This window comes from Naumovozyma dairenensis, chromosome 3 (assembly GCF_000227115.2).
Source record: "Naumovozyma dairenensis CBS 421 chromosome 3, complete genome".
NCBI classification, from domain to species: Eukaryota; Fungi; Ascomycota; class Saccharomycetes; order Saccharomycetales; family Saccharomycetaceae; genus Naumovozyma; species Naumovozyma dairenensis.
Genome location: NC_016481.1, coordinates 478,428 through 495,775, shown reverse-complemented (window position 1 = coordinate 495,775; position 17,348 = coordinate 478,428). Strand labels below are relative to the sequence as shown.

Sequence of the window (17,348 nt, the reverse complement as noted above, 5' to 3'; positions counted from 1 at the left end):
CACCACAGATGGATAATTCTTAGCATCGATAAAGCACAGAAGAATTTCCAACCAGTTGGAACTTCATAACATTTCAAACCATGCTTAGCGGCAACACGATCAATAGCAGCGGATGTTGGGAAAGAACGTGCTAGCCCATAAATACCTTGTTTCTTGAAGTAAGGAATTTCTGAAGCATATTCAGCGATAATAGCAACAGAATCACCCGGGGAGACGAATGCTGGACCGGCACCATAAATCATATTTCTATCACCATCACCATCTGAAGCAGCACCGAATTCAATCTTTTCCTTATCGACTCTTTCAACCAAAGTCTTAGCATAAGTCAAATTTGGATCTGGATGTAAACCACCAAAATCAGGTTTTGGGTGCCAGTTTTGTAAGACCTCATCTGCAGGCAAACCGAATTCTTCAACGAAGATAGCATGACCATATGGGCCAGTAATACCATTCAAAGAATCGAACAGTAATTTCCAGTTTTTAGTTTCACGTTGCTTCTGAATGAAATTTTTAATTAAATCGAAGTCGAAAATCTCTTTCAATAATTCTACGTAGGCTTTAGTAACATCAATAATATCCACTAATAAAGGACCGTATTTTTGGTCATTACCAATCTTAGATAAATTCAATTTTGGCAAATCCTTAACAATCTTATAGGAAGTCAATTTCTTAGAAACTTCCCAAATAGCATTAGTGACAGATTCAGGTGCTGGCCCACCGTTAGCCAAATTATATTTAATACCTAAATCATTTTCTGGACCACCTGGGTTATGACTGGCAGTTAGGATAATCCCACCAGTGACCTTTTCATGGTATGATCTGATGATATGGGAAGCAGCAGGAGTGGATAAAAGACCGTTTTGACCGATGATCAATTTCTTGACACCGTTAGCAGCACCAATGGCGGCAATCTTGTTCATAATGGCGTCGTTGTAGAAACGACCATCACCACCAATAACTAAAGTGGCGTCTTTGCACCCTTCTGGGATGGCTTCTAATGTAGATTGAATAAAGTTTCAGTGTAATGTGGTTCCTCCATAAAGACTTTGGTCTTCTTACGTAGACCAGAAGTACCTGGTTTTTGATCTTGGTATGGTTTCGTTGCAACTGCTTCAATGTTGAATGACATTTTTCTTGATAGTGATGGGTCTTTAATTTTTTAAATACTCTTGTTGTTATCTGATAGAAGAGGTAAAATATAAAAAGTTGGGAAAGCTAGTATATTCTTTTTAGTGTTCTACTCGACCCTGATTTTATATGTTTTGCCAGTTGCTGTTGTTGTTGTTTTTTCGCGACTTCAGCTAATGATACTTTTCAGAAAACTTGCAGTGTGTTTTGGAGTGTTGAAAAAAGGGGGCAGTGGAGAAAGCGGGGTAGATCTGGTGGGTTTGCAACCAAGGAGACAGTGGGTATTGGAAAAAGAACATTAAAAGATATTGTTTTTGGTCGATATTGTGTAGTTTATATATGTGGAATATAACATCTCGATCAAAAACTGCAATGCTAATTCATGGAAGAATGTTGTCCTTGGTCGGTCCATTGTCGATCGAGCCGCGGAGCACTGCTTTCCGGAGGATCCAGTTACGTAACTGAAGAGTTTCGCTTTCACGGCAAAACAATTTGTATATTAATCCGGAAATTCTTAGTTACGTACTTAGAAGGAAATACAATTATTATATCTGTGGTCAGTATGATCAGGTACTACTAACAATGAGAATTTATTACTGGATGCAAGATTAAACTGAACCTAGGTCCATTTTTTTCTAGCCCAATTTGGAATCGAATAATAAAAAGTACCATTCGAGGAAAAAATCATATTTGAACCTAGAGTAGGAAAGAAGAACAAGTAGTATTGATCATATTGCTGGATAGAAATGTTGATTTTGGTGTTTAAAAACAAAAAAATTAATAGCCCTGTAGGGGGCTCGAACCCCTAACCTTGTGATTAAGAGTCACACGCGCTACCGATTGCGCCAACAAGGCTAATTTATTGAATTTTTTAAGAACTTTATTTTTTGTCAATGTAAACAATCCGATCATTTTTTGATAATCTTCTTGTTAATGGAATTCATATTGATATTTTTACATTGGGAAATAAGTATCGTACATATATGTCTACATGCTAAAAGGACATTGATTTACAGACACACAATATTGTAGTAAAGTACGGTAGATATGCCGAGACGACAAAGAAAAAGGAAATTTTGCACGATGAGATATCATCGGGAGATCAAATATATAAGAGATATAGATATATATATATACGTTATGTACAGGACTCTTTGGCAAACGCTAAAAGAGGACGACTCCTTATACCTTGAAAAAGTGTGAGTGACATTGCCATACATGTTTCTCCCAATTCAACTGATCCAAAGGACAGTTATGGCTTATTTTTAACACTTTAGGAAGATGTTTTCGATGATGCAACAGTAAATACTAAATGTTAGTAGGTTTAGAATATATCAAGTATGGTAGAGCGGACAAGTCGCAGTAAGATTTGCCAAACAAGGAAGTGACACGAGATTATCATTCACAGAAACGACACGATCTGCGAATACATACATTCTTAACAATCTCATCATTAAATGACTTCAAGAGAGACGACTAAATATCTGTTTTAATCTTGATACAGTGCCTCAAATTTTTACCACTTCCAGCAACGTATAAGAAATTCCTTAGTAATTTCTAATATATATACAAAAGTATTGGAATATATGGTACATATATGTCGATTTGCTAAAAGGACATTGATTTACAGACACACAATATTGTCGTAATGTACGGTAGATATGCCGAGGCGACAAGAGAAAGGAAAATTTTCACGATGAGATATCATCAAGAAAATAAAATATATAAGAGATATATAGATATATATATACGTTATGTATAGTACTCTTTGGCAAATGCTAAAAGAGGACGACTGGTTATACCTTGAAAAAGTGTTAGTAACATTGCAACACATATTTCTCCCAATTTAACTGATCCAAAGGACAGTTATGTCTTATTTCCAACATTAGTTATTATTTATACTATATATAAAGAGAGGAACCCGAATCATCTATTCGTTAGAATCCTAAATTCTACTCTCCGCCTTTAAGAAGTTTAGATTTTGATCTATTATCGAACCCATATTTTACATTTTGAATATTAATAAAGTGAATGTTATAAATTGATTTTTATCATGAGATATATATTTTTCAAAGGGCGTCTGGGGCTTGGTATTAATATTATTTTGGGTTTTAAATAAGCAATCAATAACTGATTGTTAAAAGGTAAATGTAAACTTTATTATAATACAAGGTTCTATACCTTCTTCTTTTCATATAAACGAATAGTCGGTAACAATTAATGATATTCTAATGTGCAATAAGTTATCTTGTTTTGCAACGACGTTTCTTTGTGTTGTATTACTTTGCGACGCCGTGTTGGTTACGAGCTGGCGTCACCTTTTTCAATGGGAAAAACAGTGCATTTGTTGTACTGGTAATCGGTGGGGCGATCGCTCTCAGAAATTGTTTTTAATAAGTATAGCACATGATTGAATACTCTTACAGTCTACGGTTACGCGATCAATCTTTATTGCTTAATTATATCCTATTCTATACAAGAAATATATAATTACTATGGTGTAGCTTAAGTGCCTTCTCAATTATAAGTGTACCTTGATGTATATGTTTCCTTATAATGGAGGGTCGGCGTTTACTGGTTTATCTTCAATGTCGTGTTTTCTATGTTCACAGGGTGTTGGCGTAATGGCCAGTCTATTTATTATGCGTACAACAATACGTATAGGCTATAGCCTTTCCATTGACGTTTTCCTCGTCGATGCATTGTCGTTCGTTATAAACATTCTCGCTGTCTCTCTGCTTTTTTGCCGCCGTGACCGATGAAGATGACGGACGGAGATGGAGGGAGAGGGGTGGCGTGCGGGGGGGGGGGGGTCGGAAATATATAATACACGTGATATACGTGATATACGTGATATACGTGATATACGTAATATGATATGATATATAACAAGTATGTGGTCCGGGGAACAGGGAACAGGGAACAGGGAACAGGAACAGGGGAATCCATTACCCGATGTGTCCTTGCCCTTGTTGTCTGTACGGCCTGTTCTTTCCAGACATCCCGGTCCCCAAACATCATACGTCATAGTTTTGACCGGTAACCGTTGACCGTTAACCGTGAACTCTTAAGGTTATGGAATTCCACTTTTTATATTATTACTATAAATATGTAATAGTAATAACAATAATAATATTGCAATACTATACAACACTATACAACACTAAACAATACTATATAGTCTATAGTTCTATAAAGAACTAGCTGAAGTGCATTGTGTATATTCGAAAGTACTTTTCTATTTTCTTTACTCAATTATTTCTACTCTTAATGGAATCTCGCAAACCAGATATTGGAGTTTTACAATACCATTAATTAATTAATTAATTTACAAAGTGGCGATCAACAATCAATTATTACTATCTAAGAATGTCTGGATTTATAGCGGGATCCAATGACACCACTACCGCCTCTACAGCTACCCCATTATCACCCGCCTCGACATTGGAAACACAATCATACACAATAGTAATCAAAATTGGTAGCTCATCATTAGTCGATAATGTAACTAGAGAACCAAAATTGTCAATAATGACTAAAGTGGTCGAAACTGTTAGTTGTTTGAAAAAATTGGGTCATAAAGTAATAATCGTCTCAAGTGGTGGAATTGCCATTGGATTAAATTCAATGAATATTATAAATAAACCACAAGTTTTATCAGAAATTCAAGCATTAGCAGCAATAGGTCAAGGAAAATTGATTTCAATGTGGGAAATGTTATTCAGACAATATGATCAAAAAGTGGCTCAAATTTTATTAACAAGAAATGATATATTAAATTGGAATCAATTTAAAAATGCTCAAAATACAATTAATGCTTTATTAAATCTAAATGTTGTACCCATTGTAAATGAAAATGATACTTTATCAATTAGTGAAATTAAATTCGGTGATAATGATAATTTATCTGCCATTACATCTGTCTTAATTAATGCAGATTATTTGTTCTTATTTACTGACGTGGATTGTCTCTATACAGAAAACCCAAACCAATTACAATCACATTTACACTCACAACATTCTTCAACTTCTCTTGCCTCTTTATCCTCTTGGGCATCAAGAATTTCTTTGAATGATCAATCTCCAGCTTCAACTTCAATGTTTAATTCTCAAATGAATTTACAAAAATTGACTTCCCCTGATCTTCAAAATTACAACCCTAATATTGAAAATGATACTATTAATGGTCCAACTCCAATATTAACCGTATTTAATACAAAACAGAAAAATATTTCCAAATTATTGAAAAATTGTTCCACTTTAAATAAATCCGGTTCTAACATTGGTTCAGGTGGTATGACAACTAAAATTATGGCCGCTGAATTAGCAACTAATGTCGGAATCCATACAATAATAATGAATAGTATTCAACCATTAAACGTTTTAAAAATAATTAATTATATTGAATTGGAATTTGATACCAAAAAAAATTTTAAAGATTTTAATTATAAAGAAGAATTGAATAATATTATTAAATTAAATATACCATTACATACAAAATTCATCGCTAATAAAAAGGCAAGAAATAATAAAAATTTAAAACGAAAAAAAAATAAATCTACACAAAATTCTTATTCTTATTCTTATTCTTATCATGATGATATTAAAGATGGTAATGATGAATTGATGGAAAGTATAGATAAAAATGATTATATTAATAAGAGAGAATTTTGGATCCTTCATGGTTTAATATCAAAAGGTTCCATCATTATAGATAACGAATCATATAATGATTTAATTTCATCCACTACAAAGGAATATGAAGGTTTATTACCCAAAGATATTATAGATATCGAAGATAATTTCCATGAATTAGAATGTGTAGAAGTGAAAGTGGGACAAAAATTACCAAACGGTCAATTAAATTATGAAATACCATTAAAATTGATAGGAAGAGCAAGATGTAACTATACAAGTTTGGAAATTAATAAAATTAAAGGTTTGAAAAATAGTAATCAAATTGAAGATATATTAGGTTACGCAGATTCGAAATTTATTGCTAATAAGGAAAATTTGGCTCTTTTACCACGTTAAAACAACAACAACAACAATTATACCTTTCGTAAACATGCTATTTTGTATTATTACACTGTATTTATTATTAATCAAAATCAATCGATTCAAAAAATTGGGAAAATGCGGAAATGCTGCTACATAATACATTTTTTTTAGTTTTTTTTTTTAATAATTAGATATATATAACCAGTAGTCTATCTCTTTTAATAAAAAAACATTTGCATTCCATTACATTTTTGATATCAAATATATTGGGTAATGGAATTTTGATTTTTTCTTCTTTAAACTCAACTAAATCTAAATTCTCAACAATTAACTCATTATCATCTTTAAAATATTCAATTTTAATATCTAAACTGGATTTAAGTTCACTTTTGATTTCTATTCGAAGTTTATATTTGGTTGTGTCTTTTGTCCTTCTCATAGTTACTTCAAAATCTGGCTTTACCTTTTCTTTTATATCCTTGGATAACCTGATTTCATCGCTCTTATTACTCCTACTAACGTCATTATCAATTTTCAATTTAGATATTTCAACTTCTTCAATCAATGGCTTCGTTTTCGTATCTTGTCCTATTGATTCATTCATTTTATTAGGAAATAATGGCGGTAAACCATTTTCATCCTGATCATTGACGTTAAGATGATCAGCATCATCTATATCATGAAATCTTTGTAATTTCAAAACTTTAAGTGGGTTATCGATTTTATCATCTTCAATTATTTTTTCAATCTCTTTTTCAAAATCTTTATTTAATTCTTTCCAAGGAACTTCCATCACTGGTATCCCGTCATCATCATCACCTTCGTTTGTTTTTACGTTAAGGTTATTTTTCTTGAATTTCAATTTGGGTAAACTAATTGTATCTCTATTAATACTTAAATTATCACTTATTTCAACTGATTCCAAACACCATTCAATTAAAATTTCTCGTAATTGTAAATCATCCAAACACCATTTCAGACATTCAGTATTAATTATACAATCCCAAACGTAGCACGTATCCTTCTTCTTATCACAATCCAATCTACATGATGATGTTAGAATGGGGATTTCCCATTTATCACTCATGATTAATGGATAAACAATATTCGGTGAAAAATCAATAGATGGTTTGGGAATTGCATCATTATAACAAACATTAATGAAAATTTTCTTATTCGGTATAAACTTGTTTTTATTGTTTGAAACAGCAAAAGGTTTTGAAACTGGATCAATGGATGATGAAAGAATCTTGGATTTAATTACAAATTTTGGTACTGGTTTAAGTGATATAATCTTATTTTCATCACTACAATCAGTATTACCATTTTTCGTACTACCAGACGTAGTCCTCGTCGTAACTGGTCTCAAAATAAAGTCCATTTTCTTTAGCGAATATTGTGTTCCCACCTGTTCTTACAGTCTTTAATTTTGGCGCTTAATAAGGGCTACGTTGGGATATTCATGATTCCAGCTTGAACGTATTCATTATTATAGTCCGTAATGATGTAGTAACGATATGTGTTTAGAAATTTTACCCGACGCAAGTTGACGCGCGTCTTAAAAACATCGACTTTATTTGAAAAAAATATAGGAAAAATATATAGAGCTTATATTATAGACTGCATCAATCTTAACAAATTTGTCTTACATGTTTTCTGCATTATGGCATGTATTGTCAGGGAAAAATTTACCATCATTATTAAACTTAAAATAATGCTTGCCATATAAATAAATAGGCTTTCTATAAAAGGTAGAGTTTACCCACTTCGATGTGATTTGAATATTAAGATAGTATTATAACTTAGAATGTAATTATATATATTTCAACAAGTTATGAAACCAAGGTTCGTCATCCCTAACCAATAAATACATGACACAAACAAAAGGATAAAGGGATAGAAGGGAAAACAAATTTAGTAAATGTCCTTAAAGTTTTCTTTAGTAATTTGAAGGGTATTTAAAGTCATTTATTTCAAGGAAGTTTTCTTTAGTGTTTCTAATGCTGACAAATCTACTCAAGATATTCTCACCCCCAGATTTATCATTAGTTCCACTCATTCTTGCCCCACCAAACCATTGTTGAGCAACAACCGCACCAGTACATTTATCATTAATATAAAAGTTACCTGCAGCAAACTTCAATTTTTCATCAGCTAAGTTAATAATGTCACGGTCTTTAGCAAAAATGGAACCAGTTAAACCGTAAATGCTTGTTTCATTAACTAAATCACAAACTTGTGAAAATTCACCATCAGGGTATTCATACACCGTTAAAATTGGCCCAAAAAATTCAGTAGTCATGTACTTATGTTTAGGGTCTTTACATTTAATAACGGTTGGACCAACAAACCAACCTTTGCTCTTATCATATTGACCCCCATAAACGATTTCTAAATCAGGATCCTCTTTGGCGTCTTCAATTACTTTCACTAATTTATTAAAACTTTGTTCATGGATGACGGGTCCCATAAATCCATGCAAGTCACCACCACTGATTGTTCCAGCGGCAGTATTGACAGGAATCATATTACCTTGCTTTAAGATATTAGCAAAATCGTTCAAAAATTCTTCACTTTTGGAACTTGGTAAATATAATCTTGAAGTAGCTGAACATTTTTGACCTTGGTATTCAAAAGCACCTCTAATAGTGGAGAAAATGGCGTTTGTCAAATTACAATTTTGATGAACTAAATGGAAGTTCTTCCCACCAGTTTCTCCAACAATTCTTGGATAATCTTTATATTTACCATCCATTATACCGTTTTGAATTTTCCCATACAATTGTTTGAAGACGTTTGTGGAACCAGTAAAATGTAAAGCACCAAAATTCTTATCATTTAAGACTTCATTTGTAATTGATTCTGGATCACCTGGGATGAAATTAATCACACCCTTTGGTAATCCAGCTTCTTCCAAAACAGTTAGTAATAGATAATTGGATAAAGTTGCAGATTGTGATGGTTTCCAAACCACAGTGTTCCCCATTAAGGCGGGGGCACCAATTAAATTAGCTGCAATTGCAGTGAAATTGAAAGGAGACACTGCATAGACGAAACCTTCTAATGGTCTATATTCAGCTTTATTCCAAACCCCTGTAGCTGATTGAATTGGTTGTTTCTTATATAATTTATGAGCGTATTTGACGTTAAATCTAAAGAAGTCAGATAATTCAGTGATACAATCGATTTCAGCTTGATAAACGTTTTTCCCTTGACCTAACATCGTTGCAGCTAGCATATCGTATCTATATTTAGTAGAGATTAAATCTGCAGCCTTTAAAAATATGGCAGCTCTATCGTAGAATGATAATTGATACCATTTTTGCTTAGCCAATGTAGCAGCATTAATAGCATCTTTGACATCTAAGTCAGTAGCTTGGGTGACATTAGCTAGGATTTCCTTATGATCAGCAGGGTTTCTTTGTTCATAGAATGATCTCTTAGAATTATTATAATAGATACGTTCACCGTTAATGATTAATGGAATTTCTAAAGATGAACTCTTGAATTTCATTAAAGATGCTCTTAATAAATCCCAATCCTTTGTATCATTGGAACCGAAAGGTTTTACCGGTTCATTTTTGATGTGGACAGGTGGTTTGACGGTCCCAAATTGGGACAACGATCTTACGCTACCTCGAAGGCTTGGCACTGAGCTTCTCATTAAAGCTGTTTGCCTTGCTGTTTTAGTAAGTGATAACATGTTAGCTTACTTAAGCAGGTATAAGTGAAAAATATTGAGGTTAGTTTTTTCCTTGCTTTTTTTTGGTATTTTTCTGAAGGTGTGGAAGAAGAAATGAAATTTTTTAAATGAATAGCTGTCTCCTTATATATTCAAAAAAGTGGGAAGTTAACGGATGTCGAGAGCATTCCAGTTTTGAAATATTTTTCAACGTTACACTTTTATTTCAAAACCCAATGAAAAAACGCTTTCAATGATAGTCTTTGATAACTCTATCGCTTCCGGAATTGATGTCAACACAACAAAAGGCTCTGCGGTACGTGGGGGGACTTCCTAAGTTGGAATTCCCAGAGTGCTTCTTATTAGCCAGGCGGTGGTCCCTTCGAAGGGAGGCCACCCCAATAAAATTAAGGGTATCCGGTGCCTGGGTTTTTTGGTTCTTCCCGGAGTTGGGTTCCCGCTCTCCTTGGCTGATCACGTGATTTCTCTTCCAGACGACTTGATAATTATACTCTATTTCATACATCATATAGTTACTGTTTAAGTAAGCGTATATATTCGTTGTAAATGGCGTCTGTATTATGCATAAGCAGCATCGTTGTATTACATTTTACGTACTACTAACGGTTGATCGGAAGAATGTCGCGTCTGATTATGCTCCCGCTCTTGGCTCTTTTGTCCTTGATCTTGTCCCTGCTGTTGTTGCTTCTGATGATGATAATACTTAACAGGATCTCCATAATATATCTTGGCTCTAGCAAACCCAAGTAAAAAGTTGGAACTGAAACACCATATCGCTAACCCAAATAGTATGACAAATAATGGTTTCCATCCAATGGGATCAATAAACGAATTTATAATGTCACCAACTAATTTCGCTGTTAATATAGACCTTGCACGGAAAAAGATATCATTATTCCTATTCATACAGTCAGACCATGTGGCACATTGAGTTTCTAATGCCGGCAACTTGGAATGTAAATGACATCGATTTAGAAAATATTTTTCTTTACAAATCTTGGATTCAATTTCTAATTCGTTCTTTCTTGTAGTCCATATAGAATTCAAATCATTCCTTATACTATTAATGAAAATTATTAAACTGGAAATTATTATCATCGTTGTAATGAAATTCAATAAAATTTGTAAATATGATATTATCGTGTATGAAACTTTCCAGATCGGATGTGAATTGTTTGACCATGGGTGAGGTAATATATATTTATTATCATCAGTGGCATCATTATCATCATCACCTTGAGCATTATAATATTTTGCATTATTATAATATGCTGACATGGCTCCATGCTTCATTGGTGGATACCTTTCAGTTAATGGAAATGCCTCTCCATTGGGGTAATAGTAATTATGATTGTTAATGGAAACATTGATGGGTTGTCCATTAGACTGACGTAACCTTAATTCCTCTTTAAGTCTCTCAGTAGATTCTATATCAAAAGATGATGACATGGACGACGACGACGAGTGTGCTGGTACAGGTTCATTCCCTATTGCTTCAATAGCCTCAGATACATTCGGGTCCCCTTCAGCTCGCTTTTTTTCCTCTTCGATCGGTAAATGAGTAATCCCATCTATCTTTGTTGCTGCTGCAACACCTAATTTCGTTGGTGATAATAAAGCTTTCAACATAGTAGTATTAGATAATTTATTGTTTTTCTCTTCATCTTCTCCTTCTTCCTCTTCTGCCCCTGACAATTCATCATCGTCGTTTGCTTCTTCGTCATTATTTTCTTTATCAGTATGGGGTGTCTCATTATTCCTTCTCGCAAAGTTCCTCTTTGGTTCAACAAAATGAACCGATGCTTTCTTCTTTTTGATGGGAACCTTGAAATTATTCCCATTAAACTGTACACCTGATGATGAGGACGTTGTAGCAACTGGGGTCCCATTTATTCGTCTGGATTCTTGCTCCGTTTCTTGAGCATCATTCTCCTCGATGTCATCATCAATATCCATTTCGTAACTATCCCCCATTGAATCATAAAATTGGAAAGTATTCCTTAAAGGTGACGGATAATTGGGGAAATGTGGTAAATATGTCTTTATGACCGATGGTGGTAACGAATTTATATCACTATGAATATCTTGATGTGTGTTCATATTCATGTTCATATGTGAATCATTTAAACTCAAATTTGAGATACCAACTAACTCCTTTGTAGTCTCATTATTATCTTCATTGGTAATAGTACGGTTAGTATCATTATCATCAAGGGATAATCTACTGAATACTTCCATAACTAAGGACGTCTCTTCTTTTGGATCTCTACGCTCTTTTTCCTTTAATTTCTTAAGTCAAATGGTTTTATACAAAAAAAGATAGCGAAAAATCATAAACAACAAGGAGTATAAAAAATTCAAAAACACATTAAGATTTTATATTCCCTATTGCTATATATATCCTTGATGATTTACCTTCTATTCCATTCAGAATCTAACCGTTTTATTTTTCAATTATATAATTAGACTATATTCGGCTTTTGTCATTTTTGTATTATCTTGTTTTTATTTTGTTTATTTTTATTTTTTTTTTATTTTTATTTCAACTTACAAAGTATCCATGAACGTAACTAAGGATCATTGTCACTGATAGTTACACATATAAAAAAATAGTCTATAAAAAGTTAAAAGTCAAGTCTATTATTCTTATATTGTATGGTGACTGTCCGTTTTATAATACCAATTTACATTTTAAATATCGATCTTGAGGTCCGCTTAATCCATCAGTGAAATGAATAACCCTGGGAGTTGGGAAGCGTTCATTCCTAATTTTATCAAGAATACTATCATATGGGTTCACTTTATCTGTTGAATTTCGTATAATTCCAATGAAATTCCCACCATCCACTAAAATATTCTCATTCTTATTTTTACAAAGGATTAAGGATTCTTTATCAAAATTTAATTCTACCATTCTTGTTCCTTGATTTTCAATATTGTATAATTTGGGCTTGAGAAGTTTTGAGATCATATTTATGTTTGAATTTGAACATAAATTAATAAAAAATGTCCTTTCATCTGGTGAAATGCCTTCCGAATTAAAAAATGGTGAATTTAAAATATATTTATAATAAGAAGAGAAGGACAAAGTGTTGAATTGATTAACAATTGCTGGATGGATATTCTCAATTAAAAAATTTGGTTTATATAATTGAAGTGGATTTGTGGAGTGTAATAGTATGAAGGATAAACTCTTCAAAAAATAATAAAGTTCAATTTCTAAACTACCAATGTCATCATTATTATTATTATTATCTTGAATTTTTGATTCATTATTCATCACAAGTGGGATTGTCACAATTTTAAGATATCGCCTATTATTTTTTTCAAACGTTATTTGGAATTGAATAATGGGTTCTTCAGAGGATGTATTCGATGAGACATCACGTGTGATGATTTCCAAAGGTATTGTTAAAGAACTGGGAATTAAGGTAGTTGTAAGTAATTTGTCGTTGAACAACTTTAATTTAGTAATATGTGGTACTTTTAAAGTTTTCATTTGTAAATTATATATTACATTATCATTTCTCATCAATTCGAAATTTTTTTTTAAACATATCATGAATCTGGAGCCTGTAAATGTATCGAATTGTTGTACACATGCAGAGTCTTTATATAATGATGACATTTCTAAAAATCCAACTTGATCTAATGAAGATATGTATAAATGATGTGCGACTTTCCCAAACGAATGTCGAAATAATTTGTCATAAAATTTCTTTGAAGATTTCAAATCAGAAATAATAGAATTATTTTTATTGCCATTAAAATTATTAAACTGTCTCATATTTATTTTATAATCTCTTGATAACACTTTACCAGGGCCCTTCGTACAAGGACCTGTTAAGAATGAAATAATCATTGAATTGTTCCAGTCCGTGTCCTGTGAGCATTGTAATTTTGTAACCAATACGGTGGCTAAAAATAAGGCCAAACCGAACGATCTTTTTGGTCTCTTTGTTCTAGTTGTTATTGATGATGTAATTTCCAAACTATTCAACTCTTTTATAAGATCTCTTATATTTTGGAAATAACAAAGTTGATTATTCATGGTAATTTTATCTATAAAATATCTAAAGTTGAATCTTTCAGAGTAATATTTCGTTTTAAAGGAGTCCATTGAAAAGACAATACTGTCCTTTTTATTGGAATAGTGGATTTTAATCGTGCCATCGGAATTCGTCGATATCAATGCGTATAAATGCATGTTTTCATTCAGATTATTCCCATTCTTTTCACTATAATTTTCTAAGTTTTTGATTAAATTTTCTTTTAATGCATTTAATTCTTGTTTATCACATATTGTGTCTATGACAAAGACTGTAAGAAAAGATTTGGAAGAAGGGATAATACCTTTGTCTAAAACATAAGACGATAAATGAATGGTATCTGTAGCATATTTTGTAAATGAGCTTTGAATTGGAGTAATTTTTTCACAAAATGGGCATCTAAGGGAAGATGGTTGTATTATACTGCTATATTGATTGAAAAATGCGTCACAATGATCACATTTCAAGGGATTAATACTATCATTATTTTTTTCGCTTATCGGTATACTATCATTGTTAGGTTCTAGTTCAAAGTCAAGCTTTTCTGCAAAGGGTTTGAATAGACAGTGGAAAGTGGTTGAGTTCGTTTTTGAGATGTTCATTGGTTTCGTCAATGTCAAGGCAGCCGGGATTCGTTCATTAATGTACGCAATGTAACGTCAATCTTAAAATGTGACGCAGGGTTAAGCAATTGCGGTAATATAAAAAGGAAAAAAAAAGCAAGCAAAAGCTCTCTTTAATAGCCTCTGTGTTTGTGGCCGGTTGTAATTTACGTCGAACGTCCGTACGCAGTATATTCGATTTGAAGATCCGCGGAAGCAGATGATTGTTGATCGGTTGTTCGAAGGAAGGTTATGCAAGAGACACTTTCTACTTCCTCAATAACGTAATCATAGCATAACCTGAGCCTCCACGTGAGCAACCATGTACATACATACGTGCGTACTTATGAAGGTATAGGTTCGATTGGAAGCTTGTCCCCTTGTGCCCTTTCTACGTAAATTTAACTTTTTCCTTTATTGTTTAAAACTTAACTGGGCATCCACGTGAAAACGGTTGATGGTGAGAAGCATGCCAAATACGAAGGAGGCAGTGAGAAGATGTTCATCTTAATAATATACGTGACATATTTGGCGCTGCCTGCGTAGTTCTCAATTGAGACGGCGTGATTTTACTGCTGAGTAATCGGGAAATCCTTCCAATGGCACACAACTGGAATCCCCCGCCCACAATAAGCTGTGTATAGAATGGGTGTTCGTATACGCACATGTGTATGTGCGTACATTACTCTACATTACAGTACCGCACCGTACCGTACCATACAGTCCCTTCACGAAATATGCATGAATGTATCCTACGTACGTAGAAACAACAAGAACATCTCTGTCTGAGAAAATTTTAACAAGAAAACAGAAAAAAATTGCGACATAGGACCAAGGAACTTTAAGCTTTTGATATAAAATCATTCTATCTCCCTATTGTCATAAAATATACGCATATTATATATATATATATATATATATACATACACTATAACACACTGTCATAAAGCTTTCAATTCCCCTTTAATTGGTTCGTTTCCTTCTTTTTGTAACTCGACAATTAAAGCAAGAAACTAAATTTCAAACTACACTCTGCAATCATGAGTGAATATGTCAGTGAAACCGTTACAGGTGCCGTAAAGGACTCTGTTAACGATGTAATTAGAGAAACCCTACCTTTAATTTCCACCACAAGAGATTCCATCTTCGCTTCCATGTCCGATGACGTCTTAGCATTAATCTCCCCAGTCATTAGTTATTGGACCTTCTCTGGTATGTTTTTCATTTTGGATCATATGAAATCTGCCCAAAGATTTAAAATTCATAGCTTAGAGGAAGCTGAAAAGAGAAATAGAGCAACAAAGACTCATGTCTTAACTCATGTCTTATTTCAACATATGTTGCAAACTGCCTTCGGTTATTTATTAATCGTCACCATGGATTCCACAGGAACTCATCATATCTCTCAAAGACCTTTCTATATCGCTTATGCTATTTCCTTCATCAAATTAGCCATCGCCTTCTTAATCATTGATACTTGGCAATATTGGTTACATCGTTTAATGCATTACGATAAGAGACTTTATAAAAATTTACACTCTGTTCATCATGAATTATATGTCCCATATGCTTTCGGTGCTTTATTTAATTCTCCATTAGAAGGTTTCTTATTAGACACTTTAGGAACTGGGATTGCCATGTTAATAACTAACTTATCTGCAAGAGAACAAATCATCCTTTACAATTTCGCTACCATGAAAACTGTGGATGATCATTGTGGATACGTCTTACCTTGGGATCCATTCCAAGTTCTTTTCAAAAATAATTCCATTTATCATGATATCCATCATCAACCATTCGGTTTGAAATATAATTTCGCTCAACCTTTCTTCATCTTTTGGGATAATTTATTAGATTCTAATTTTAAAGATTTCAATATTCAAGATCCAAATATTCAAATCCCTGATAATGAAAAATCTTTCTTGAAAAATAAATTGGATATTAATAAATATCATTATTTCTTAAAGAATAGAAAATCTTTGAAAAATAAATCAAAGGAAGAAATTGAAATTGAACAAGAAATTGAATCTGCTAACTCAAAGAAAGCAAATTGATTCGATTAAATTCTTTCTCGATTCTACTAGATTCCATTCAATTTTTTCTAACACTTTTTTGTTGCTTATGAAACAAACAAAGGGGGTTGGTATTTATTTTTCTCCTTCTTTTTTCATACTTATTTATTTATTTTAACTCTATCTTATATATATCACTATATACGTGTAATTTATAAACTAGCTTTTTTTAAAAAGAGATTGGTTGGTACTGTATTTTATTGTACTTACATTTATTCATTTATTTATTTTCTCGTTTATCCCATTTCTTGTCTTTCTGTACCCTTAATATCATCATTGTCTTATACAAAAATCTATGAGGAGGCTTTTCCTAACTGCAAAGCTGAAGTTCAAAAAAGATCCCGTTATAGTTGTGCCATTCAATTATATATTCTCATACCCCATGTGATCTTGTCTTCAATGAGGATGAGGATCATCTAATATTGAACATCTATGTAATATAAAAGAACCAACATACTACAGTACCTCTCAGTAACATACGCCGTTATTTCAACGACAAAAAGAAGAAGGAAAGAACTTGTTTTACTTATTTTTTTGGATCAAGTATCAACTCCATTATTGAACTACTAAGATGTCGAACAAACGGTTTAATTCAAATCCAATATCCCTTTTAAATATCCATTTTTTATTTATTTTTTCCATGCGTTCTTATCCTTTATTTTTACAATTAAAGTAAACAAAACCTGCCTAACTCCTAAAAGTAAATAAACAAACAACAAGTAGAGACAAAAAAAAAAAAAGGTAATGAGCTAGCTATTAGATGTAAGTTTGTTCTTATCACTCGATCAAGCTT

General features: G+C 32.7%; 7 protein-coding genes and 1 non-coding gene across 8 annotated transcripts; 2 read left to right on the top strand and 6 right to left on the bottom strand.

Moving 5' to 3' along the window:
• NDAI0C02220 (uncharacterized protein) lies at nt 1-920 on the bottom strand (the record flags this gene model as incomplete). The annotated part of the gene is made up of 1 exon (XM_003669077.2): nt 1-920. A coding segment is annotated over one exon (920 nt), but the record flags the coding sequence as incomplete, so codon positions are not given.
• Nucleotides 921-1,910: 990 nt separating this feature from the next.
• Nucleotides 1,911-1,983, bottom strand: NDAI0Ctrna4K. Its single transcript has one exon. It is a non-coding gene; the product is annotated as a tRNA-Lys (tRNA).
• A 2,514-nt stretch (nt 1,984-4,497) lies between these two features.
• Nucleotides 4,498-6,162, top strand: NDAI0C02210 (uncharacterized protein; the record flags this gene model as incomplete). Its single annotated transcript, XM_003669076.1, has 1 exon — nt 4,498-6,162. One exon carries the CDS (start codon nt 4,498-4,500, stop codon nt 6,160-6,162), a length of 1,665 nt encoding a protein of 554 aa, XP_003669124.1.
• Nucleotides 6,163-6,316: 154 nt separating this feature from the next.
• On the bottom strand, nt 6,317-7,510 carry PIH1 (Pih1p; the record flags this gene model as incomplete). The annotated part of the gene is made up of 1 exon (XM_003669075.1): nt 6,317-7,510. The coding sequence occupies one exon, from the start codon at nt 7,508-7,510 to the stop codon at nt 6,317-6,319; it is 1,194 nt and encodes a 397-aa protein (XP_003669123.1).
• Nucleotides 7,511-8,068: 558 nt separating this feature from the next.
• PUT2 (1-pyrroline-5-carboxylate dehydrogenase) lies at nt 8,069-9,832 on the bottom strand (the record flags this gene model as incomplete). Its single annotated transcript, XM_003669074.1, has 1 exon — nt 8,069-9,832. The coding sequence occupies one exon, from the start codon at nt 9,830-9,832 to the stop codon at nt 8,069-8,071; it is 1,764 nt and encodes a 587-aa protein (XP_003669122.1).
• Nucleotides 9,833-10,414: 582 nt separating this feature from the next.
• Nucleotides 10,415-12,070, bottom strand: BRL1 (Brl1p; the record flags this gene model as incomplete). The annotated part of the gene is made up of 1 exon (XM_003669073.1): nt 10,415-12,070. One exon carries the CDS (start codon nt 12,068-12,070, stop codon nt 10,415-10,417), a length of 1,656 nt encoding a protein of 551 aa, XP_003669121.1.
• A 433-nt stretch (nt 12,071-12,503) lies between these two features.
• Nucleotides 12,504-14,483, bottom strand: NEL1 (GTPase-activating protein NEL1; the record flags this gene model as incomplete). The annotated part of the gene is made up of 1 exon (XM_003669072.1): nt 12,504-14,483. The coding sequence occupies one exon, from the start codon at nt 14,481-14,483 to the stop codon at nt 12,504-12,506; it is 1,980 nt and encodes a 659-aa protein (XP_003669120.1).
• A 1,040-nt stretch (nt 14,484-15,523) lies between these two features.
• Nucleotides 15,524-16,537, top strand: SUR2 (sphingosine hydroxylase; the record flags this gene model as incomplete). Its single annotated transcript, XM_003669071.1, has 1 exon — nt 15,524-16,537. One exon carries the CDS (start codon nt 15,524-15,526, stop codon nt 16,535-16,537), a length of 1,014 nt encoding a protein of 337 aa, XP_003669119.1.
• Between the last annotated feature and the right edge of the window lie 811 nt (nt 16,538-17,348).